The sequence below is a fragment of the Pollachius pollachius genome (genome assembly GCF_949987615.1).
Source record: "Pollachius pollachius genome assembly, chromosome: 10".
In the NCBI taxonomy this organism is placed as follows: Eukaryota; Metazoa; Chordata; class Actinopteri; order Gadiformes; family Gadidae; genus Pollachius; species Pollachius pollachius.
The window spans coordinates 10306888-10333312 of record NC_136943.1 but is presented as its reverse complement, the minus strand read 5'-3'; the positions used below and the strand labels follow the sequence as shown (position 1 = coordinate 10333312).

Sequence of the window (26425 nt, the reverse complement as noted above, 5' to 3'; positions counted from 1 at the left end):
GTTAAAACTAGCCAGCATTCAAAAACGAGGCCTATGCATATCTCTAACTGATTAAAAAACAGTGTGCTCACCTAGGGCACTTCTATAGGCAGCTATTCATTAATCAACAGCAAAACACCCTGAACATTTTTCACCTTGATTAAAAAGTAAAAAGTTAAAAACAACATTTACGCCTCTATTCCTACACGCTTCTTTGCTGCTTTTCACGCTTCGTCAAGGTGCGAATGCACGCGGCAGGTTGGCAACGGGCGCACAATTTGGCACGTTCCGCGCGCCGAAGAGGGTGCGATTGTCTTGTTTGCCCAAAGGTACGTTTGAGTTTATATCAACAATGGGTCTTCTGGCAAAATACAAGAGTTCGTGTTGCCCAGGCCCCTTATGTTGTGTATATTGTATGCATATGTTACTGATATTCCCATAGAAAATTCAGGGAGAGTAAAGGAATGCATTTTATTATCGGAGTCTTAAAAAGTGTCTAAACATAAGCATGCCAATAGCATGGGTCAAGGCTGCTATACGTATACAGCACATTATAATTCATGCATGTGTGTGAATGAGCCCTCATCCAAACACAATTATGCGAATCTTGGCTTCCGATAAAGTATTCATAGCCTTTTAGAGGCAGAGGGACTCAATAGCAAGTAGTCTACTTATATGTTTTACAATAATAATGGCAAAAAAAAAACACCCTAGGCCTCTTTGCCAAACAAAACGCATTTTACTTTCAGTTTCAAGCCTTCTCTGAAACCAAATGGTATATTGACAGGGTCTGTTGATTTCTATGACATTTGACAGTAAAATATAATATTTCTCACTTGCTTTTAGTTTGTGGTTGCGTACAAATACAATTGTATAGCCATGCGCTGCACAAAAACTGAACTCTATATAGTTAAAGGACAGATGATGAAATGGATATTTATCAACATTAAAGAAGAAATCTCTAGAAGAAAAATGTGGAGGTGTCACTATTCTTATCTGATTATTTGCTTGCAAAGTATTTCCAAGTTAGATAATTGAATACCATTGCCCCCCCCCCCGGCATTTTAGACCCTATATATGTCCTTTAACATAATATTTCCCTTTCGATAGATTGATCAAAAAACACGATTTTACAGCAACCCTATTTTCCAGCCGTGACGATAATGCCCTATGGTCGAAATGTAAAGTGCCTGCATAACCGTTAGAGGTTGAAGTTTCAGGGGGGTTGTAGCCTATAGTTGTGCCCCACATGAAGAGCATCATTTGCATCCCTTAATGTGCGGGGTGGATATTTAGCCTGTCCTATCAACTGGGGGCGTGGCTGTCTGCGTACTCATTTAATGCTGGAAGGTGGACATTCATTCATGTGTAGATAACAAGGTGGAGATAAGCAGCCGGCAAGCCAATTTTACAATGGAAACCATCACTACCGAGTACCACAGCCACATGGACTGCAGACGGGTAATTACTTTAAAACGATTTTTTTTAAATTTAGTATTAGGATTGTAATCTAGACAAACAATGTGATTTGATTGTCAGTACAACATTTTTTTGTAAACTTTTATAATAATTAATTTCATTTGCAGATTCCCAAATCAGAGATGGAGAAACGACGCCGTGATCGAATTAACAACAGTCTGGAAACGTTACGACTCCTGCTGCTTGAAAACACTTGCAATGAGGTAGGCTTTGTTGGTTAATTCATCACAAGTTGTCGTGTTGATACATATTGGGTGTTTTTATTTCAATTTAACCTACCCGTAGTTCTGCTAATGAATTAGGCTACATAATTAACTCAAACGTTGCATTTCTACATCATTCAGAAACTAAACAACCCAAAGGTGGAAAAAGCAGAGATCCTAGAAAGTGTGGTGGATTTCATCAAGTTGGAGATCGAGTCGTACTCGGTGAAGAGGAAGCTCTCCAGGGACCCCACGGAGGAGGGTTCGAGTCCTCCATGTAAACAACGGCAGCCGTACAGCGAGGGGATGCGGTCGTGTTTACTGAGGGTCGGTGAGTTTATTTCCACGAAGAGCAAGCCGATGGAGAACGAGGAGAGAGCCACTGGAAGCCCCCGCGAAGGTTCCCCAAGGCCCCTGGCGTCTATCTCCTTCAAGGGCAATTCTGCGCCCATCCACAACACTTCTGTTGGAGACCTGACTCTGTCTTCTCTGCTGGCCGCTCACCGATCCAAAAATCTGGACCAGAACGAGGCCCAACACACTACCAAGCGTTTTTCATCCGAACAAAAGTGCGTTGCCGTTGACCCCGTGTGGAGGCCCTGGCCGCAGTGAGGGCCCCCACACGTTTTTGCCGCTCCAGTCGGTGCGTAATCGTGGATTGTCGCAATGGGTGCAATTGTAAATATGTATACTCTTGTAGAGCTTTACAGAGGATTGTGTACAGTTTTTTTTCTTTTCCTATTTTTCTAATAATACATTGTATTTCTTCCTGTGGAAATGATCTACCCCTCTGAGTGGGGTCTATCCAAAGATAGTTTATTTTTTGTATAGGCCTGCTTTTCTCTTCTTTCACATTTTTTGGTCGAACCCTGCAGTTCAATGTTTTTTTTTATTAATATGACCGTTGGCTGTAGAATCGTTTATGCAATTTCTAAACGAGATGGTCCTTTTTCGTTTATATTTAGGGCTATGCTCCGACCCCTGTCCAATGGATTTTTTTGAATTAGCCTTTCAATAAACTTATTTTCCTGTTTTCAGGCCTATACGTTGTTAAAGAGTTAAAGACAGCACACTTAAGGGTGAATGGGGTTCAATGCTGCAGTTTTCGGATACTTATGTTCTGATTGGACACATTCCAAATGTGCATTGAAATGCTAATGCTACATGAAAACAGCTCCTACGATCTGAATCGCCGTTTCAAAAGTGTAAAAGCGAACATTGAGGTGTTTATCGGGGACTTGCAGTCCAATGTCCAGACTGTTTTCTGGACAAGAACTGTTTCCAATCTACAGGCTAAATCCATTGCAAGAGGAAATAAATCATGTTCATTTAAAATTCTGTGGTCATCGTATTTCATATTTCCCATGCATATGCCTTTTATATTGTAGGCAAGCCAATGACCTTCAGCCGCCAGGCACATGTACATCTTTCCATGAAGTAGCCTACAGAGATTCTCACTATTATTTTAATGACAGATTGAGGACCAGCCTGATGGAGCCATCTTTTCAATTGCCTTTGTAGTTTCTATAAACTCACAATAATGCTGGTTTCTTGTATGTTCTGAACATCATGTATTGCATTATTTCATTGTGCAAATAAAAAGAGACAGCTACAAAAAAGAAAACCTATACGCAATGGTATTCCATCCAGACGTGACTTTACTAAGCCTAACAGGTTTAGACTATCATCCTAAATGTCGTCATCGTGTTACCACAATGAGAATATGAACATCCAAGAGACTACAATAAATGGCGATGCAAGACCCATCTTACTAAACGATCCTAACAATGACATTTTGCACTTCACTAAATGCACTGTGGATAAGCTATACAGGCCACTCAGGGTGCAAAGGATGACAATTGTCAGGATGAACCGCAATCACCGGAAAAAGATTACTACGCATTGTGTAGTGTGAAGTAGACTATAGTCACATCACTTCAGCCTCCTTGGAAACAATATCTCACATGAGGGCGCAAGCAGGTCGATTCAGTTTTTACGCAACAGGTCTAGAACAATGTGCATTGACCTACCTGATGTTAATATCCTTCCTCGACAAACAGAGCCCCACTGCCTTTAACTGTGGATGATGTGGATTAAATTCGACCTTGTTGACTTCAATAACAAAACAGTTGCATTTGAAGCCGCATTTAATCGAAGAGGAATTTTCTACGGGTAAATTTGAGCATGCAAAGCCTGCATGGTTATTAAAACATATAGCCTATTAATGATAGCATAATACCGGTAGGCCTTTAAGGAAAGAATTGCATATGATGCACTTTTGATTGCAGGACTTCTGTAGACTCTTGCAAAAAAAGGTTGCAAGAGCATAAGCAAGGCCATCCCGTTGGACACGCGCCGGGCTTGGAGCCCATAAAACAACAACACACTACCCAAATCGCACTTAGGGTGCTAATAGGCCGCTTGACCCACGCGCCAGATGCAAACCCCACACCCAAGTTAGGAACTGGGGGAGCACGTCTTGGGGAGAGGGTAGCGTTTGACACATCGACATTTTTAGTTTGGACAGCTGCAGTATAAAATAAAAGCACATCTAAGCACGGAGTTTTATTTTATTGGGAAAATGTTTAATATGGCCAAACTGGTCCAATGTCTTTATATTAAAAAAACGAAAACGTATTCTAAAACCATGTAGCATGTAATCGTAAGGGCCTATGCATCGCTTACATACCACTTAAATGAGTTCGTTTGTGGAAAGTGAATTCAGATGCGTTTTTTGTTGCACGGCAATATGTACTGGTGGCTTCCTTTGACTTAAATACTCAGCTGGAGGTAGATCATGGGGGTTTGACTTGACGACGCTGGATACCAATTGCAATCCATAGGAAACAATGCCCAGTCAATTTGCGCGCTTTGAGCTTGCATACCAGTGCGCGCTCTACCAGAGGTCGACATCTGCTCCGGTGGGCTGCTCGCCTAACCCCTGTAATTAAACAAATGATTCGCTTCACTCGGCCGACGTGTCCCACCCCATCCCCTTTGAGATGCTGAGCAGTCTGTGTGCTCCTTTCCCCTCATCCAATAAAACATGGGACTTTCCATGGAAGCTTAGTGCAGAGGTGTGCAGAACCAAATATGCGCAAGCCGCCCTTGGACCGCGTTACCGTTTCATGTTTAATCTGCCATCCGTTTACCTTTACACAGAAAACTTAATTGACAGGCAGGAAAATAAAGCTGTTTTGACAAAGATGTTTATTAGAACAAAAAAAAAAATACTCCTTACTGCTGCAAACACATTGCAGCATTCCTCCATCCTTAACTTTTAACCATTAAGACCAAACAGAAGAGTTTCATCCGAGGGTGAGAGTGCATGCAGTGGTTCAGATGACCGCTCTGTGCTCAGACTTTGGCCACCGCCCGACCCGTGGCCTTCTGATACTCCTGCTGTAGACTGGACAGAACCTCCCGGTGCTGCTCAGACTTCTTCTCCATTTCCTTCAACAGTGCTTCATATCTTTGACTGTGAAAAAGAGAAGTATAAAAGGTTTATATTAATAAACAAGGGAATGTGCTGTCTATGTTAAGGGTATTATTGTATTCAACTTCCGGAGGACATGCAGGGAACTAAACATCTCTCAGGGTAGCAGTATTTATGTTCTATATGGGTCCACTTAGATTTTTTTGATTTTTATGTTTATATTTGGGTTTCTCAGGAATTGGGGATGACATATTTATATGGGTTGCAATGTTTTGTTTGGCTACTGTTTTATTAAATATCTTGGTGTTATAGTTTGGCATTTTTTCTACATTTGATTCCTGCCTGTAATATGAACTTTAAATGAAATGTTTAATATAAAAATCGACTTGCATCACTGTGCAAGTATTAAACTATTGTGTGGATAATAACTACCTGTGCAAAGGCATGCACATGATCACAGTTCAATTAAATACGAAGTGCAATATTGTGAATGCAGATTATTCAGTAACCATTACTCATGTACACCTCTCAGTGGTGGTATATTAACAATATACACTAGTTAGTTCATATTGTGGTCGAATTGTATGATGATAACTAGTAAACACAACTCACATCTCTCCATTAATATATTCTAGCCTTTTTGCTACAGTTGCCTTCGCCTCCTCCAAGTCTTGCTTCACCAGTACCGGGCCAATAAGCTTATATACTGTGTTTGAACTCTCCATTAGGTCCAGCTCCTAAAACGAAAGTCACAAGAACACCAGTTAAGATATTTGTGTAGTGAACTGCATTTGAAGTTGGGAGATTGTATAATAATGATGAGAATGCAGCAACAACCCAAATATTCAGAACAATACCTCTTTGACAATGTTGTTCTCTGTCAACTGTGCTTCTAGCTTCTGTCGGGCTGACATGCTTTTACTGACATCTGCATAAGAAGGGCATGGTCATGATAATTATAGTATAACTTTTATGTTTATAACAGTTATATGTGTACAAATGCCCAAATACTTGCATTAAACAGAAAACGCTTGCTATTTAATTTTAAACAAAAACAGCTATATTGTGCGAGCTTGACACAGCATGGCAGATATTGGCCCAAGATGCAGAGTAGATTCGACTCCTAGCATTCACCTTTCTGCATCTGTTTGTATTTCTCCAACTCCGATTGCAATTTCTTCTGAAGTGCTTCCGCCATATTTATAAAATGGTTACTTAAACCCGACCAATGAGTCAATTAAATGAAAAGATTAGCCAAAATTCACTAAACAAATGCCTAGCTATAGTTTGAGCTAACAGGAAAGAGGAGTGGTTCGACCGGATATGAAACCAGACTTCAAAATAAAATACAACGTGCAGGTTCCGTTTATCAAATTAATACATATTTACTGAATCGCAGATTTTAAATTAATAATAATAGGACAAACACCAAATCGATTTGAGTTACTCAATTGTATCATGTTTATGTGTACCCCTGATCTCATCGGCCTCCATAATATTCTGTAGACACAACTGAGCTCCACTGCAGCGGTTCTGACGACATTACTTTGCGACGCCTGTTCAGTCCTCATCACCCTGAGTTGAAAATGGCGTCCTCGTTTTGGAAAGGGATTGTCGGCGTTGGACTTTTTGCCTTAGCTCATGCAGCTTTCTCAGCAGCACAGCGTAAGTCTTGATGGTAGCATGTTGACCATGATATTGTTGTGATTACAAAAAATCCGATGCCGTCGTTTGAACAAGCAGCCTGTTATAAATTATCCAGCCACTGCAAACTGCGGCCTGTGGGCTGAAGGCTAAGTAGCGGCTAGCGCAGTTTAGCTGAATTCCGAATCAATGGCTTTGAGACTCCGCTGAGTCGTTGACATCAAAATAACGCCGAAATACAATTCTGTATGTAATGGCAGAACGCCGTTTGTCAATGTATTGCCCCACACGCACCTGTTTTATTTTGTCTAGAGTCGTGTGTCGCTGATCTGTTATCTAACATTTTCTTCTTTATTTCAGACCGATCATACATGCGCCTCACAGAGAAGGAGAATGAAATGTTACCAATAGATGTAGGTTATTTTTACTCCTATATTACAGGATCTACCAAAAATTATATCCGTGTTCTACAAATCGTCTGAACTTCGTTCCTCGTCTTTCGCAGATTGTTCTACAGACATTATTGTCGTTTGTCATGACCTGTTATGGTATTGTCCATATTGCTGGAGAGTTCAGAGAAATGGACGCCTCTTCAGAGTTGAAAAATAGGTATGCTTTCATCATCCCACCGAAGCAATCTCTGATGTATAAGGACTGTATTACAATATTTACACCTATAATAACCATGGTCTACCCCACTTAATAATTTTGAACTATGTTAATGCTTTATAATACTCCGTGAAGACCATTAGGGGAAAAAACTGTCCGAGAACCCATTTTACAGCACTTATAATACATTTTCTTACTTGGCTTCTACACAAACCGTATAGTCTGGTAGGGGTGAGGGTGTTTTACCCCCCCCCCCCCCAGAAAATAAGCTGCCAGGATTTCGAATGCATTTGATATTTAGCGGCATGAATGCATTCACATCAGAAGAACAGGCATTTCTGTTAAACGTGTTAGGCCTAACCCTATATCCTCTTCTAGAACATTTGACACGCTCCGGAACCACCCGTCCTTCTACCTTTTCAACCACCGGGGGAGAGTACTGTTCCGCACCCCTGAGCAGGAGGCTTCCTCCGCCCGCAACCAACAGGCTCTTCCGAACCCACTACGACTACGCAAGCTGGAAAATTTTCAATGACACTGGCCTTATGTCCTCTTCTGTGCCCAGATGAGTTTGCTTTTTGTCTAGATCAAAAGGCAAAGTGAGAATTAATACCCCCCCTCTTTAATTGGTCTTGTACATAAACTAATATGCTGGCTGTCCATGCATCTGTCTGACTTTCTGTCTCTTTCTGTCTCTCTCTCTCCATGAAACTCATCATTACTATATTTAACAGATTGTGCCAACCTTTCCATTTTGTTGTCAGGCAGATTTGTTTTGTAGAGTCATCATAACTGCTATGGAGTCTTAATATTTGGAGACGCCTGCCCCTTTCATTTCTTCTTGTCCCTTTTGAGCAGAAACCTTATTGATATCCATTGTTGGTATGAGGGGCAAGGCATGTCTCATGAACCGTTGCCTATGTCCAAGCCACCGCAGTTTATATTTTTATTTATTTATTGTTAACAGAGTTGTAAGATCTAACAATGGACAGTTGACTTTTGAGACAATACCATAATTTCCTGTGGACTATCTGAGTCTAATTTGTTCATTGTGTATGCACTGAAAGGCTTGGTCCATGAGGTCTATCGGTGCCCAAACAAGGCAAGATAGGGGAATATTAAGCTGAGGAAAGTGGTGTCACAGTTGCTGTAATGAGTGTGTGAACCCCAATTAGAAAAGTAATAATTTGTTCGTAAGGGTTTTCCTTCATATTTGTTAAGATTTAAGACTTTTTAATTTAATAAAAGCAGACTGATTTTAAAAATGTCAGTCGATTTTCCTTGATTTTGGATCAGTTTTGTATTCTGATGTAGTTACAGTGATCACTTTTTCTAACCAAAGGAGATTTGCCACAAGCTGTATAAATGTAAAGAACTGTTGAACTTTTAGACTCTCCTCACATGGTTTGGAACTGATTGCTGACTGTCTCGATTACATTTTCTAGATCCTAGTTCTGATTATGTTGGAAGAAAAACAACGTGCATGTGGACCTTAACCACCACCAACTGGGTTTGTTTGTTGCTGGATGGAAGTGGCTTCATCTTAAACCCAGTATTACCAATACTTGTCATGGGGATATGATTTGAGATAATGTATATCTGGGGTAGTTGAGCCAGTCAGACATCCAGCAGTGATTGATATACTATTAATATAGTGCAATGTCCACTTGTTTGGACATGGAAGAACCGCAAACAAAATGCAGACAGTGGGCAGCTTTGGCCATCTCAACTGCTATTCTCTTTTGTATAATTTAATTTAGATAATAACAATTTAAGGTTTTTTATATATAAAATATAGTGAATTTGCATGGTCAAGTGGGTTGTATGGGTCTTTGACTTCCAAAGTGCTTCCTGTTCACGACAGCTTGTATACTTATTGAGAACTACAAAGTAAAAAACTTTTATCCCCCCATAATTTATATTGTACTTTGATTCCATAGCAAGATTTGATTAGCAAAGATAAAAGGTTCTCATTGTGTATGCAAATGATACATTTCTTTAGGCAATAGAGAGTGACTAGTTATAATATACAGCAATGCACAACATTCTCCCCATGTATGTATTTTCTTTTGTTATTAAAAAACGTAAGATCACAAAACCATCCATATTTATCCATCTTTCCTTTCAAAATACTTTAATGCTCTGCAATGGGATTCCCAAAAATATTCTATACTTTGTATGAACATTAAAAAGTAGCTTACATTTATATATATATATATATATATATATATATATATATATATATGTATAATAGGAACCGAACCAAACAAAATGCTAAACTTCATCAATGCAGTAGAGCTTAAAATGCAGCAGAGTGCAGCTGTGCAAGGTCAAGAACAGGTGTCTGTCAACTGTTGTGGCAGATGTCAGGATTACACAGCGCTGCTTGTGTACGGAGTCCAACGAGTGCTTTGGCCACTGATTGTGTAAGACAGAGGAGTCGGTTTACGGGGGTGCTGAAGAATCTGTACCGCATTGGCATCTTCACAGTCACAAGTTTGTATTGAAAAAAATAACAAGACAATTATTGCTGTTGTTGAATTTTGGACACCACTGACAGTTGGTTGATAAACTGTGGAAGCGACTGCACTATGGTTGGTCTGTCACGTCGGCCAGTCCCATATTTAAATCCAAATTGTGGAGATTTGGTGTCCAGCCATTCAACCCCGGTCTTTCTGAATGTGGATATCATGCCAACAGTTTGAGGTAGACCAGATTTCTCATGTGAGCCCAAACTCTTCATTAGTGCATTGTCGTTTTTCTTTTTATACCTTTAGAAGGAAGTATAATTACAGTCTATAGGGCTGTAAATACAGTGCTAACACATCAGACCAGCTGAAAAGATACCCTATTATTTGCTTCTAATAATTCTAAGTATAGTAATACTAAGGAGCTGCCTTGAACACCTAGACCCAGAGGAGTGATTGGGGATGGTGCTGGTAGCAGCCATTAAACAATCTCCCCAGTCACTGTTAGCTGACCGCAGCTGGGTCTGTCTCCTTTTAGGATGGAGTGGTGGTATGTGTGTGTGCGTGATGGCAGAAATGTGTGCTCCGCAGACGCGGGATGGGAGCCATATGGAGGTCTATGGCTTGAAGAGGATTATAATCTCTCTGACTTATCCTCAGAGAATCCAGTCCCAGCCTCCAGGCTTAAACCCCTTAACCTCCACCTCGGACAGGAAGTGATGTAATGGCTTGGGTGGAGGGGGTTGGTGTACAGAAGGGAACCACTAGCCTAGCTAATCATTGTCCCCTTCATACACCAACCCCCCATGCCCCATCCCCACCACCTGCCCAACTTTAGCCTCCCATGTGTTGCTATTGGCAGATGCCAGTTATTTCCACGGTCTCTTCACTATCTGCCGTGGTCGTTGTGGAGCTGTTGGCCTGCCGCCTGCTTCTCGTCCATCTCCACCAGGGTGTCTTCCAGCTGCTGGATCAACACACGCTTCTTGAACCTAGAGAGAGAAGAAAAAAAGCTTTAGGGCTTAACCTAGAAGACCATCTCTCTCTCTCTCTCCCTCTCTCTCTCTGTCTCTGTCTCTCTCTCTATCTCGGTTTTAGACAGATTTAGGTAGTCGGGGGGGTGGTTCTCTCACCTTGCAGCCTCTTTGATGGCATGGTGGATCAGGTACTTCTGGACATGCACCGGCCCCCTCACTTCCTCCAGGAGTCTGAGTATTGCTTCAAAGTCTTGAGGAGAAAGCACAGAGACAGGCGGCAGAGGTCGATGTAAGGGCAGGACAGAAAGAGATGGAAAAGAAGTCAATAAAAACATCCCCCAGTTACTATGGAAATTGAATCCTCAACCCAGGGCCCGTGTGTACTTCACTCACTGCGCCCAGGTTTCCGGACCTCCTTGACGACCCGTGTCCGTAGCTCGGCCTGGCTGCAGTCCAGCGGGGGGATGATTATCGTCTCCAGATCCGCAGCGTCCCCTCCGGGGCCCTCCGACTGTCCGTCATGACTCGGCGGACCCAGCGTGTCGCAGCTCTGCTTCTCCTCCGCCAGACCGCCATTACTCTCCTCCTCTTGCTCCTCCTCCTCCTCCTCTTCCTCCTCCTCCGCAGGGTCCTTGTCCTCCTGCACGGTCTCGTCTCCCCCCCCTGGAGGGTGTGCCGGTCTGGGCCTGGCCCCAGGCCGGTCCCCCCCCTCCTGGGGCAGGACGGCGGGGCTCCCTGACAGTCCGTCCACCTCGCCAGGCCAGGAGAGCGCCAGGTCGGGCAGCAGGGCAGCTCCCTCCCCGTTGCTCTCAGGGAGCCCCACGCCGGAGCCATCTGCTCCGAGAGGAGGAGGAGGAGGAGGAGGAGGAGGAGGAGGAGGAAGAGGAGGCGGAGGAGGATGAGGCAGGGTAATTAAAGGGTTTGTGTGGATCCAACTGATACCGTTTGTTGAAGCTCTTAGTGAGACATTGATGCTAGTGTTATGTTGAATCTATTGGGATACTGTACGTCAACAAATATTAATTGAAAAATAAATCATTATTATGAATTAATATTCCCATTCTTATATCCATGATATGACAAATGCAACATTAATCACTGAGGGGTTTAATTCATGTTACATTTATTGTATTGTTTAGCCGGATATGAAATAAGATGGTTATTATTATATCATACAAAACAAGGGAATGGTAGGGGGAACACTATCTGGCTTCTCCTTCTCCCAAACCAAACCCTGCTCCCTGGCTCTGCCTACCTTTGTGTTGGGGGAGGAGCATGGCTGGGCTCTGCGGTGACAGAACCCCTGGCAAGGTCTTCCCCGCCACGTGGTTGGCACCGGGGGGCGGAGTCTGCGGTCGCCGCAGCAACGGGGACACGCTGCGCCTCTTCTTGAGCGCCACGCCGGAGCTGAGGTCTCCTGAGCCCGCCCTCTTCTTGCTCTGCGGGCCGACCACGAACTCATCCGCCTCATCGATCATCATGCCCTGGGGGAGAGATGACCTGTTAGAGGACTGCGCAATTGAGTGGTACACAGAGGTATCTCCAAAAAAAAATTAAGTTATGTAATTTATTTAAAAACATAATCACAAAATATTTGTACAAATGGAAAAACTTTAGACCATGAGATCATTAAAATGGGGTTTATAATAAGTTAAAGGAATAAATATGCCTCCTGCTTGAAGTGTGCGTAGCTGAATAGGGCAGGCCTACACTACTGTAATTTGTTGTATATTGTGTTATGTAACATCGGTTATAATGGTGGTATTTGGGGAGACAAATATTTTCTGAGGTAGTACCCGGTATAAAAAGTTTGAGAACCACTGTGTTGGAGGACTGGCTCCCCAGCATTGGACCAGGCCACAGTAGTGTCTCTGAGAGTAGAATGTGTCCACTAGAATTGGTTCAATTGATGCTCTGCTTTATAACTGATTCATTGTTCAACGTAATATTGATTTCTTGGAACAATTTCATACATAAGTGACAAATACTGCAACCCATCAAATGTGCATGAGCCTGTATCAATGTGATACTTCATTTACCAATTGCTAACACCCTCTAACCCTATATATGATATCCTTGTAATAATGTGTTTGACATTTCAAATAACCATGCTCTTCAATTTCAAGTTAGTGTGCTTTCAACTTCTGGTAAGAGGACCGGGCATCACCATGGTAAACTCTATTTCTTTCTCTCTTTTAAGCCATTTAGCAGATGCTCGGAACCAAAGGGACATTATTTCAATCCTTTATTTGAAAGGAGCTTGTCATCTCCGAGCAGGCTAGTGTTGGGCGTCTTTCTCTACGATGCGGGTATGGGTAGACTGGGAGCAAAAAAGTCCCCGACCCACCATCATAGTATTCTGTCCCCTACATCATGTACCTTCTTGTCCTGTTTGAAGGGATTGCCGAACGTGTGCAGGCGCTTGGGCTGGTCGGGGTCCATCTCTCTCAGCGGCGACGGCATCATCTTCAGGTATTCCTGGTAGTTCCCCATCTGAGCCACGGGGATACTGTGGAGATAATCTTAGAGGGCCAGAAGCGAACGGGAGGAGAGAATGAGGATTTGAACGTGCATTTGCTGTCACATCAACATCATTCGAAATAAATGTCATCGGGGATCAGAGGTCTGTACTTTATCATAACAGTCAACAAACTGAAAAACAACATCTTAGTTGCAGGTGGAAGCTATGAAAGGTTTTGAAAGGTATTCAAGGTTGGAATTCTTGCTATCAATTTCGACACTACACCTGTGCCATTAAACTCCTATTGAGAATCAAATCCTCAATTTCCTTTCCCATAATAATTAAAAGATCTACCTTCGTCTTGACCTCTGATCAGCTTCTGCGTCGTCCGGAGCAAATTGGAGCGCATTCTGCTCAGCTGATCCAACAGATTCCTCCTCGGGATGTCGTATGCATTCCTGTACGACTGAGGCTTCAGACTCTGTGGACGGGAGCCAAACAAGCCAATCAAACCCTCCTCCTCACAGGCTCAACAAATCACACATCACAGGCATTTGGCGAGCGGAGCCGTGGGGCTACCTTGTTAAGCAGCGCGATGTGGAAGCCGGCAAACTCCTTGAGGTTGACGTCGGCCAGGTGCAGGGGGGACTCCCCGGCTAGGCCCTGAAGGAGCTGTTTGAAGTCCCGTTGGTGGTGGGCCAGGGACAGCGAGCTTGAGAGGCTCCGGACCTTCATCCCTGTCTCCTGGGGGGCCTTCTTGCCCACCGACACGATCAGACGCTCCGACTCCATCTTGGCCTGGGATGTCGACAAGAGTATTGAATGAATGGTTTCTGTTTTTCAAAGGGTGTCCTCAATTCCTTTTAAAGGGTTCTGTTGTTGTGTTTATCATATGCGCAATACAACAAAGGGCCATTCTGAACAGGGGAATGCTTTTGGTAGGGCAGCAACAACTACATAGTAGTCATAGAGAAATATTAAATGCATTAAAAAGAGTCATAAATTAGGGCAGAAATAGCAAAGAATTTGAAAATAACAGTAACAAAAACATTAGCAGCAGCACAAAAACACAACGATAAGTACTGTATACATGAGAAGAACCCTATCATAAAAACACAATTATAGCGATTCGTATTCTATATACAGTACAAGAAAGGCACGTACACCCACCTAACCTTCAACGTAGTAAGCTCATATTACACACAAGTAGATCATTCAATGTTTAGATCTCGATTCTTTATAATGATAACACATTTGTGCACACCCAATATTGGTTGTACTACATCCACTAAGATCCCCAGTGAGCTAGTCTGAATCACCTGTTGGCTGAGTTTCTTCAGGTAGGAGATAACGCTGTAGCTGAGGCCACAGTCCATGTTGTCGGCGATGAGGTTGGGCACCCCCATCATCCTTAATGCCTTCTTCAGCGGCTGTGAGTCCCAAAACACACACCCAGCACAAGGCAGAGGAGGGGACGGTGAAAATGGGACCAACCCAGGGCTCCTAATGGTCCATGTTCACGAGGTGTTAAGTGAAAGCAACGTGAGAAGGCGTGTCGGGTTACCCACCATGAGGTAGTAAGGAGGCATCGTCTTCAGGTAGCTCTCCAACGCCTGACGCCACTTCAGATTGGGTTTCAGCTTGTGTACCTTGAACAAGTCATCTGCAAGGAAGAGAGGCAATGGGGGCGAGAGAAGGACATCAAGGTTGATATTCCTTCCGATATATAAATGGCATAATAAAGGGGAGGTTAACACTTACAAAATAGGTTTTGAAAAGCCCCACAGGGGGACGCTACCTACCATGGTTCATGCTGATTTGTGAAGTACTCGATTGGTGAAATGTTATCTACCATGCTAAATGTCATGTGTCTTTTGGCACCTGCTATATAAACTGGTTTCCGAACGATTGGCTTGTGGCACCATGTAACAGAATGGTGATCAAGCCCATGGCCGGCTGATGAAAGCCCTTGCATTTGCATAATTATGAATGTTACGAACTGGGTGTTGGTGGCGACACGGTTTATATCTCTGGGAAAGATTACAACTTGCAGCCAAAGATGTCGCCAAAGACAACAAAAGATGAAATCTGTTAGATTGCCACTTTAACACAAGAAACCAACAACAAGTGTATGTGAATGCTCACCGAGTAAGGGCAGCAGCACTGGGTAGTTGTAAGGCATGACGAAGAGGTTGACACAGGTCAGCGTGGTGCTGGCCTTAAGGTAGCCGAAGGGCTGGCCCAGGTCGCTGTGCTTCCCACTGCTGCTGACAAACACCTGGCAACATAAGGGGGGAGTTCAGGGTCTAGCTTTGAGGTAACCTCACTAACCCTAAAGGTGAATACTATGGGGTATTTGACTGCGGATGAAGAGTTCCCTAGTCCAACTCTGGGTGGAGCCTTGCAAAGCTAGAAATATAACTGGATTTAATTCTGATTTAATTCTGATTACATTTGTATTCTTCATTCTGGATTTCATTTTAAAACAATGCATAGAAAAACATATCATTGATTTATTCTTATTCGCTGCAAGAGCATGCAGTATTTACATAAAAGCAGTGACTGAAGGTGAGCACCATCTTGAACTGTTCCAACCACTTCAATTGGGAGTCTACCTCCAGGTTAAATCACACACATGGCTGTACAACAGTACGGCAAGACAGACCAACATGTGGGGCCGTGGTGAGCACCGATCCTACCTGCCAGCACATGTGTGGGGCCTTCCTTTCCAGCACGTACTGCGTGAGGGGCGAGGGCTCCAGCTCGTACTTGTCGAAGGGCAGCTTGTCGATCACCATGGGCTCACAGTCGGCACACGAGAAGCGCACCACGGGGTGGGCTGAGCGGGGCGGCTGGGGCCCGCACAGGTGAAGGAGTGTCAATATATTTAAGAGTTTGTGTATCGAATGGGATAATATGGCTTTTGGAAGCAACGAAAAACAATGTTTGTGTCAGATGACTCCAATGGTTTTAGTCTATAAAAAGTGTTTAAATAATAACATTTGGCAAATGCCCACCGTCTTGCTTTGACTTTTGTATATAAATGTGATAACTAAAATAACCAAAATATTGTATTATCGTAGTGATTGTTTAGTGTTTGTGATGATGATGAATGAATGATTCATTGATTAATCGTTTCAATGAGCATGGACAAACTTTGTGCCGATCTCTCACCAGAGCAGGAGAGTTGGGTTCTGGCCAGAAGGACTCTGGGATGGGCCAGTGGCCCACGGGCAGTCCAGTCTTGGGGTTTGGTCGCACGTAGATGAGCTTGTGGCAGCTGTGCCAAGGTTGTGAGTTGAATAACGATACCGATCGGCTTGACTCTACGGAGCCATCTGTAACGCAAACAGTTCGAAATAAAACAGACTTTCACATTCCCTAAATTGTTTGACAAGTCCACAGACAAACACAGCCTCACAAGTATAGCAATACCTTGATAAAAAACGTTTTTACAACTCTTAGAACAAGTACTATCATGCCACCAATGAAATTACAGTTTGCTTAGGCAGGCTTCTTGGCAATACAACCTAGCTGTCATAATAATTTAAAAACCGACCCATAGACTGAGGTGTTCGACGGGTTTCCAACTTTAAAAACGCCTTATTCAGGTTCAGACACGTCCAGTATTCTGTATTTATTCTAAAGGATTCTAAATTTAAGTATTCTGGGCTGAAGGCCGGTTGGTGAAACCTACCTTCCCCCGCTACGGGCGGATCGGAGGCGCTCCTCTCAAAGTTGATGACCACCCCGCTCTGGACCTTCTGCACCAGAGACTCCAGACACTGGTTCAACATCCTCTGGGTCCGCACGCAGTAGGAGCGTCCTGCAAGAGGCCACAGGCTCAGACTCAACAGGCTCAGACTCAACAGGCTCAGACCCAGCAGGCTCAGACCCAGCAGGCTCAGACCCAGCAGGCTCAGACTCAACAGGCTCAGACTCAACAGGCTCAGACCCAGCAGGCTCTGTGTTGTTCTGGGATCAAGGCGTATCATTTTTTTAAATGCTATTTTCTCAGTCACCCTGAGTTTATGTTGGAGTTTTTTTTAATGCTGCATAATGTGACTTATAAATGTTGGGGTAGTATAGTGGCTAGGGTGTTTGACTCCCAGCCAATAGGTTCAGTGTATCCATTCCCCAATGGCTGAAGCATACCTGTAGTTACCCTAGAGCTAGATGTCTAACCCCTCCGTCAAACCCCTCTCTCCCACCCTCTCCCCCAGACAAAAGCATCTACTAAAAAAAAATGAAACAATGAATTTTATTACGTACCAGAAATGCCTAATAGTCTGTCATTACTGGTGCGGATGAGTGCTTCTGCTACACTGGTGATGCTACCTTCAGAGAGAGGAAGAGGAAACCTTACCTCCGGTGACCTCACACATCTGCGTGATGGCAGACTCGTCTGTGGGGACGCTACCCAGCTGCTCGCTGTCAGGCGTGGCGGCCCCTGGGAGCCTCAGAACCAGGGCGAACAGCCGCTGGTCCCACCGGAAGGGCTCCTTCGTCAGCTCACTGCCTGGCAGGGGGGAGTTCAGAGGCAGGTGCAGCTGGTCCGCGAGCGAGGAAGAAAGGGAGGGAAAGTAGAGTGGTAGAGAGAGGGAGGGAGGGAGAGAGCGAGGGAGAGGGATGGGAGAGGGAGTAAGACATTTGGAAATAGTTTTTAGGCACAACTTAATTTTGGTTAATTTATCTACCAATATTCCAAAAGAGGTATTTTGATCCAATAGTCTTACTGATTGCATTGCTATTGTGAGGCAGTACACAAAAAAAATAATATTATTGTGGTCATACATATTGTCTACCCTTATATCAAAAAAGTAAACATAAACGGTATTCCTTCCATTTTTCTAATATTTTTTTCGGGATTATTTGTGACTGTTTAATAAATGTGAAAATGGATTCTGTCAGCCGTTGTGTTGTTGTTGTTCTCACCTCTTCCGGAACCCCAGAGCTGTGAGTCAGCTTATTGCCGTCGGTGATAGTGATGATCACAGAGGGCTCCAAGAAGAATGGGTTACGACCCTGTGAGGAGATAGTTGAGTTAGAGCCGTGACTAAATGTGTCACATATCTGGTTACCGCTCAACCACTTTATATTCCATCCAGACCCATACAAAAAAAAACATTAGACACGTAATTAAATGTAATAATATCATGTAATCATTATAATAATGGAGGTCTCTTGTCTCTCGCTCTGGTCAGGTGGAATCCCGGACACATACATCTGAGCGAGCCTGATAAAATAGCCTAGATCTTGTGACAGTCTATATTATTGTTGCTTACGCCTATAATAGATAGGAAGAGTTGGAGTTTATGTCCAAAAGAAATCACTGAGAGATTGGTAAAGCTTGTTTTGCAGCATTAGTTATCGGAAAAAACAACAACCACATTACCATTCACTAATTATTGACTCACTGTCTAGCTATTCTTTGGTATGTTCATCCCCTTGATATTTGCCGATAGTTTCAGGAGGACAAAACTTGAAAGCGGTCGAAGCCATACGCTGAGTGGTGGTGTTTAATGCGTCTCTCACCTGCCCATAGTTGTCGATGCCCGAGACGAGGCGGTTTAGGTTGAGAAGGTCGAAGGCGGTGCGCAGAGCGTGCCCCAGGGTGGTCAGGCCAGACGCCTGCAGGTTCTTCAGCTCACTCATGAAGGTGGCGTGGTTCTCCTTCCAGCCGGCCTGGAGACACATGGAGGCACAGAGGGGGTTGTCTAACAGCGTGACCGCATGGGGGAACGTCCATGTCTCCACACAAGGCACAAACACTTTGTGATAAACCACAGAGGGGGATGAATAGATTAATAAATCATTTGGTTTCAATATCACCAATAGCTTATCCAACATCTTACTATGTCCATGGCCTAGACCACAGAGCTTTTTTCAGGGGAGAATATCTAATTACACACATGATAGGAATTGAAAAATGAGAGGGAGGGAGAAGTGAGAAACAACAACACAGGCATAGGTAAAGCCGAAGGACTAATGGCTCTTCTTCCTACTCAGGCCAGTTGCCAATGCAGCTTCATGCATAACCTTACGTGACCTGTAAGTGACCTGTAAGCATTGACAGACATCCTGCATAGAGAGAATACTAATAAAAGAAGGAGGGTCTACCGCAGGTTAGGTGGTGTGTAATGACAGTGCCCCCCAATAAAACATTGTTAATAAAAAAATATTAAAAAAAATATAAAAGGGAGCACAGTATAAAGCTTATACATAGGAGCAAGAAGTCACAACGCTAGGTTAGATAAGTTAATAAGTGAGGACCATCACTACCTGAGACACTTGAGTATGGTATCCTTTTGTGAATGATTCAGAACCTGAGTAAAATGGCTCATCCAAGAAAAACCTCAAGTTAGACTAGTTAAACGTTGAGAAATGTGAGAGCACTGGGTAAAAAAATAAGAAACAATGTAGTTAATGTGCTCCGTCTTAAAAAATATGACCGATTATGTGCAAGTTATATTTTACATTTAATTTGATAGAAAGAAAGTAAATTGAATTTACAAAAATATATATAAACATTTAATTTGATTTGAGAAGCATGCTAAATGTCTTATTGATGGTTAATGTTGCTTCGGATTAAAGTTACATGTTTATCAAGGCTCCTCTCTAATAATGTGTAAGACATAACTTGAGGATGGTTAACTGTGTTGGAGAGTGAAATAGAAGAAATGCTTTGAAGAGGAATGAACATCAAGCTGCCTTCAAAATAAAGTACTCCTCTGTGACAATGGAAGAGTAATGCACATTACACTTTATATATTTCACAGGATCTAACCTTGCAGGACTCTGTGACGTTCTGCCAAAATCTACCAAGAGTTAAGAGAATAAAGAGTATGAATTTCAGCCATTTATATGCTCTTTATAGATTATGTTTATTTGGGGTGGAAATTGCGTTTTGAAGCATGCCATGGTCCAAAATATTCTGTGATGACATAATTTCATTGAAATCCTTGCAATGCCGTGTGTATGCTTGTGGTGGGAGTAGAGGGAATGGGAGCAGCGAGAGAGAAAGAGAGGCAAAGGGGAGAGAGAGGGAGAGGGGGGGAAGAGAGAGAGAGAGAGAGAGAGAGAGAGAGAGAGAGAGAGAGAGAGAGAGAGAGAGAGAGAGAGGGAGAGAGGGAGAGAGGGAGAGAGAGAGAGAGAGAGAGAGAGAGAGAGAGAGAGAGAGAGATATGGGCGGGTGCAGGTGTGGGTTAGTGATGGGTGTTATATGACAACTATTACTATTACAAATGAAGACTATGAGATTATTAATAATATTCAAGTGGGGCATCCAGTTGAATCCGTTAAAGTATCTCATGTGATTCAACTTTGTAGATTGGCCTATGGTTAAGCGTGGAGGTCAGACGTACAACGGATGCAAGGGGAGGGTATATTATGATGTGCGGGCTACCGGACCAATCCAGACCATTTAATGTAGAAAAAGGGGAGACGTCAGAAAAGATAACAAATCTCTCCGCCTCCATCTCGACGCCCGAGACTTTAGTCCACACAAAAGCAAAATGTCCGCTGATGTTCGGATGTACGGCTGCTCCGGTATGCGGTTATAAAAGTAATAAGTGCCGTTTTCGCCATCGAGAAGCAACTCTGCACTCGTCGCTACTCAGATGGACAGTAACGTCTCATTGGCAGACAACAGCTTCGAGTGATTAAATAAAAATTGTACCATTTTCTAATTACCTTTACTCCGTATGGTGGATCATCGAATGTAACTAGCATGTACCTGTCGCCCCTACTAGCCGGGTCTCGAGCACGCAGCTGTCAAAAGAAAACCATATAATACATATTATTATATTAACTGACCCAACGCTCCCAGCGGAACCCGCGCTCATCACAGCAATGTACGTGCTGAAAAAATGGGGGTAAAATCAATCCTTTACCTTCATAAAGATTTCAACCGCGCCTTTAGCAATGTCCAGATACGTCGTACCCAAATAAGTGCGCTGATTCATAGACGCGGACGTGTCTAACAGGAAAAGTAAAATAGGCATTTTAAATATAGAGTCAGAAGCTATATGCTTTCTAAAAATACCTATTATTATCCACATATGGCCTATCATGCGGCTGGGGCGTTCAAGCATGTGTGTAATATTTTTGTTATAATCGGACCCCCCAAAAGAGGGTCGTACAGCCAGCCCTCGCCGCTGCCCTCTCTATCTGCCTTTCCCCAGCACTGTCTGGGCTCGCTGTTGAACTTCTGCTCGCAGCGAAACGGAACGCCCCCATTCCACCGGCCGAACTGGATTGGCTGAACTGCTTCGCCGTAGCCACGCCCTGCTGTGTATAAATATGTAATGAGCTCTAGACCGCTTATCTCCGTTGTAGTTCCCACTCCTCGCTTAACAGACACCATGAGTTTATGCAGTCGCCAAAGCAATTTTGTTTCGCTTCTACTATTGTACGTCTTGCGTGCGCATAATATAACCAGCACGTGATTGGTCAATTCTAGAGTTACATTACACGATGATCGCATTATATAAATGCATGAAAAAAACACATACATGAAAAACCGCAGCTTCTTCTCTTTATTTCTCCTCAACCCCTCCCCTGTTGCATTACACTACCGGTGGGGGTGGGCGATCATGGGGTGTGTTAGAATATCGGGGCATAAACATGTGGATGGTTAATGACCAATACGTTTAGGAAGCATGCACGATCGCGGTATGGCCAATCGTAACTGAAACACATAACGAGGCTTGTTAAGCTTTGTAGGTACAAATGTTCTTCAGCGACATCCTAGGGGCATTTTTGCAAATGCATGGTTCCACTTGATAGGCCCGAGGACCTGTCCTGTTTGAGTAAATGTGTACATCCCACATTTGTTGTTGATTTCCATATTAAAATCAAATACATCACAGTTGTATTGATTACTTATTTATCATAGTCGGAACATGTACTCGATCTTTATAACTTGTATTATTGAAAACATCTCACTGAAAAAAACAATGTGATTAAAAAACTGTCGATAGAAATACGGAGAAAAACTAAAACAATCTCCATATCCAAGCGAGCGTGTGGTTGTTGACGTCATGAGCAGTCTGGCGGAATGTCTTCTCCCTCGGATGTCCCAGCATGCAACGCGCGTATGCAGCATATGTTGACAAAAGAAGCAGCAAGAGAAACATAACAGGGTGGGATCCGAGTTCAACAAAAACACTAGCGACACCAAACTAAAACAGGGCACTACTGACAGTAACAAGGTAAACCTTCGTTGATGGTATATGTATTCTCTGAGTGATGTATATCGCGATCGTAATAGTGACAAGTATTAGCTTTATGAAGTGGCTACCAGTTGTGTTGTCGTCCCCTGCTAGCTTGATCATAACACAATATTAGCATTACAGTGCAATTGTCATTCCTTGCCTTGAGGGCTGCTGATTGTGTGGTGTGTATCAGCGGTGTATGGGTCACCAACAAGTGGAATCACCAATAACACGTTGCTCATAGTGATCAGTCGTTACTCACATGAATATTACCCCAGTAACGTGCTTGCCCATTATATAATATTACATGTATTTATACTGCCAATGTCTTTGAGATATACATGAAAAAAGGTTTTTTTTATTATAACCCTGTGAGGGACGTTGATAAATACTCCGCCGTTTAATTTGTATTATGAAAAGAGGCTTCTGCAATGCATTAGCGTTACCACGGATACTTAGAATAATACATATACGTACGACAGGGTCTTTTATGAGGGGTTGCGACATGAGTCAGTTCTGCAGTTGAGGAAAACACATGCGACTAACTACGCGCTGCTGTTTATAGTCACCTTATATTCGTTGTCTTTTTACCTCCTTTCATTTTGACATTGTAAAGATTCACGAGTTAGATATAACCTAGGTAGAACATCTAAGCAAAGCTTGGATGTTATGGCCATACGTTGAAGGCAAAGAGTGACATTTCTGAATTAGGGATATCATATCACACATCTGTGTCGTTCAGTGGAGTGAAGAGGGGCCCATAAGACCTCGGACGGGAAGGAGAAAGGGGGCTCAGCTGGAGCAAATGCAGCCCCAGCAGCAGAATCGACAGCCTGAGCTCGTGGAGGGAAGCCTTCCTGTGTTTGTGTTCCCCACAGAGCTGGTCTTCTATGCAGATGAGCAGAACTCTCACAAACAAGTGCTCACACTCTATAACCCTTATGAGTTTGCACTTAAATTTAAAGGTCAGTGGGAAGATTACATCCAATCTAACCAGTTGAATAGTTTTATTGTTAAGGTTGGTGTGAATATTTTTTGATTTTTTCTCTCAGTGCTATGCACAGCGCCAAACAAGTACACTGTGGTGGATGCAACTGGAGCTGTTAAGCCACAGTGCCGCGTTGACATGTGAGTAATTGATTACAAGTCTATCACAATGTATTGTAGTGTACATTATCTATTACAATATTCACTCTTAGTCATTTAGCAGACCTCTTTATCCAAAGTGACTTACAGGTGAGGCTGATGACATTCAAAGCCTACGATTGAAACTGGAGTAACATTAAAAAGTGAGTGCAGAGTAGCAATAGGAATCAGAAAGACAAGGTTATTTGGTGTTTCTGTGTTTTATTTTGTATCTGTTCTTTAGCTGATATGATATAAAGACTACCACTGCTAATTAACTGCTCTCTCTTCCTCTTTATGGTCTCAGAGTGATCCGACATAGGGATGTACGTCCCTGCCATTATGGGGTTTACGATAAGTTCAGACTCCAGGTGTCGGAGCAGAGCCAGCGGAAGGCCCTGGGTCGCAAGGAGGTCTCCGCAACGCTGCAGCCGTCGGCCAAACAGGACCCCCCGCACCCCCGGCCTCAGGAAGAAGAGCGCAGGCTGAAGGAACAGCTGGCAGACAGCGTGTTCTTTGAGCAGACCGCATTTCAGACAGGTTAGTAGAGATTGTAATATTTTTGAGATTTTGGTGCAATGTTCTTAAATGGCCACTGGGTCGCACCAAAGATTCTGTTTGTCTCCTCTGGTGTCCTGTAATTTATTAAGGAAGATGTACTGTTAACAAGGTTTGGTTCTTGCATCTGGTCTCAAGTGTAAATGTCATGTGAATTGAACTCGCTTATATATAATATAATTAATGTTTGTAAGCAATAAATTACAATTGCAAATACTTTCTAGTTATTCTTACTTTGGTAACTATTGGTGTTTCATTATCAGCACCATAATTAGTTAATATTTGTACTTGCTGTTCTTATGCAAAGAAAACAGAACAGAATTCAACAACACATGGTCACATGTGCTAAACCACAATATATATATATTATATATATATTTTATTCCACCCCTTATCTATATTAGAAAAACAGAAGAGTACATCTTTGATGGCCCAATTTGGATTCTTTTCACATTGTGCGTTTATATGTGTCTGTGCATGTGTGTGCGTGTGTCTTCCAGAAAGCCGGGCTGTTGCCGGAGGACCCAGTCTGTTGACTGTTCTGCTGGGGCTGGTTTGCGTGGCTGCCCTGATGCTTCCCACCTTGGGGGACGAAGAATCCACTGTGCCTGTCTACCTCCACTTAAGTGTTAACAAGAAACTAGTCGCTGCTTATGTTTTAGGTGAGTGATATGCAAGCGCAGAGATAGATGCATGCAAAAACACCACAAGTATTAAACGTACACTATAGGACTTTTCTACTACAGCCATTTACTTCTTTCAAAGAAGGCTGAAATAGAAAGTGATTCACGAATAAACCACAACCATATTTGAGTTCATCCATCGATGGAAGTCTGGGTAATTAATCATTTTAGAAATTTCAATGACAAAATACAATTTTATCTTATGTGTATAAATGTCAATGCTAGTTTATATTGCGTAGGATGGACATTTCCGGTTTCATAGCAAAACTCTGTAAAAAGAACAGGATATATTGGCTTTAATAAGGGCATGTAAAATCATTCCAGGAATACCTGTTTGGACGATGGTAGTTCTGCAGTAAGTAAAGTGAGTCTAGATGTCATTCAGATACATTGACATTTTCAGAGGACAGTTATGGCTAATAACCATGCCGCTAAAGTTTTCTAATGGGAAAACTTGCATCGTTCAGGGTTAAAAACGTTTTTTTAGGCATCCTTGTTGCAAACCGCTGAACCCCTCCCTTCATTATGACATCTAACTCAAATCAACTGCAAGTCACCTGGGCTGCTCTAAGCATCTGCTTAAATCAACTATATTTTACAGGTCTTCTCACAATGGTCATCCTGCGTACATGAAACCAGTGAGCTTGGAGAGATACGAGGGAGGAGAGAGCCCTGTAATACCAAGGGATGTGTACCACTCTGCAGCTGGCAGTAAGGGAACAGGGTCCTGGGATATCTGTTCATCTCTGACCCCTTCCTTCAAGCATATTCATTTTGCCTACTTGTGGAAATGTATTTATATGAATTAACATTATCATTGAACAAACACAGACAATGATGACCTCTAGATCCGGGGTCAAGGATCTCTCCGGTCGAGGGACTGGCCTTTTGGGCCCTAGAAAGGGCTGGTGAAGTATAATAAGGGACATTGCATTACAGCTGTATACTAATGTTATATATTCCCTGTGTCTGTACTTCCTTTGCCACCATTTGACAGAATATGATAAACTTGGTTAAGTTTTCATGCAAATCGCTACATGTATATAAAGCCATTTTTGTTGTCTTACGCTACATGTATATAAAGCCATTTCAGTTTTGTTATAGGTTAACACGTTCATCTGTCATATTATTGAATTTTAGACTAGTGTAGATTCAGGACTTAATGCAGGTACTTGCATTTGAATCTCACCCATTTTTTTTAATGACAGTTCAAATGTTGTACTGGCTTCTTCATTAAATGTTGAATAAAGTCTCAACGTCTTCAGATCAGTAAATACTTTATCTATGAGAAACATCAGGAACTTTTGACTTTGTGATGTAGTGTCCCAGATGTACGTATACTTGTGGGAACAAAACTTATAATTGTATTAATGCTGGATATTCAAAAAACTGAATCATTTATGGTTACCACACTACCGTAGCAAGGTGTCTGCCTTTATAATACAATATAAGGACACTTAAATACATTTCCATTGGGGCAAATTGACGACCAGAACTAGTGGAAATAAACGATATGGACTGCAGAGTAGATATGATTTCAAAAAAGGAGGCAGAAAAATCCACCTTTCTAAAGAAAGGTGGAAACACG

General features: G+C 42.8%; 4 protein-coding genes across 5 annotated transcripts; 2 read left to right on the top strand and 2 right to left on the bottom strand.

The window, feature by feature from the left end:
- Positions 1-4866: 4866 nt before the first annotated feature.
- Positions 4867-6405, bottom strand: pfdn6 (prefoldin subunit 6). The gene is made up of 4 exons (XM_079744354.1): positions 6232-6405; positions 5955-6025; positions 5710-5834; positions 4867-5139 (listed from the first exon to the last, which is right to left on the bottom strand). The coding sequence occupies exons 1-4, from the start codon at positions 6293-6295 to the stop codon at positions 5019-5021; spliced, it is 381 nt and encodes a 126-aa protein (XP_079600480.1). The 5' UTR covers positions 6296-6405; the 3' UTR covers positions 4867-5018.
- Positions 6406-6677: 272 nt separating this feature from the next.
- Positions 6678-9438, top strand: mmgt1 (membrane magnesium transporter 1). The gene is made up of 4 exons (XM_079744345.1): positions 6678-6762; positions 7102-7154; positions 7247-7350; positions 7729-9438. Exons 1-4 carry the CDS (start codon positions 6684-6686, stop codon positions 7883-7885), a joined length of 393 nt encoding a protein of 130 aa, XP_079600471.1. The 5' UTR covers positions 6678-6683; the 3' UTR covers positions 7886-9438.
- Positions 9439-9615: 177 nt separating this feature from the next.
- On the bottom strand, positions 9616-21420 carry ints6l (integrator complex subunit 6 like). The gene is made up of 18 exons (XM_079745507.1): positions 21149-21420; positions 20949-21026; positions 18792-18941; positions 18192-18281; positions 17623-17806; positions 16954-17082; positions 16431-16594; positions 15956-16108; positions 15402-15534; positions 14825-14919; positions 14576-14686; positions 13836-14054; positions 13611-13737; positions 13175-13317; positions 12051-12279; positions 11189-11629; positions 10952-11045; positions 9616-10810 (listed from the first exon to the last, which is right to left on the bottom strand). Exons 1-18 carry the CDS (start codon positions 21347-21349, stop codon positions 10708-10710), a joined length of 2844 nt encoding a protein of 947 aa, XP_079601633.1. The 5' UTR covers positions 21350-21420; the 3' UTR covers positions 9616-10707.
- A 920-nt stretch (positions 21421-22340) lies between these two features.
- mospd1 (motile sperm domain containing 1) lies at positions 22341-26087 on the top strand (the record flags this gene model as incomplete). Of its 2 annotated transcripts, none has more annotated exons than XM_079744337.1 (6): positions 22341-22433; positions 23214-23436; positions 23524-23599; positions 23904-24136; positions 24655-24816; positions 25439-26087. In XM_079744337.1, the coding sequence occupies 6 exons, from the start codon at positions 22341-22343 to the stop codon at positions 25468-25470; spliced, it is 819 nt and encodes a 272-aa protein (XP_079600463.1). In that variant the 3' UTR covers positions 25471-26087. The 2 variants fall into 2 exon arrangements, with proteins under 2 accessions (XP_079600463.1, XP_079600462.1); XM_079744336.1 differs by having other exon boundaries at positions 22349-22468.
- Positions 26088-26425: the final 338 nt, after the last annotated feature.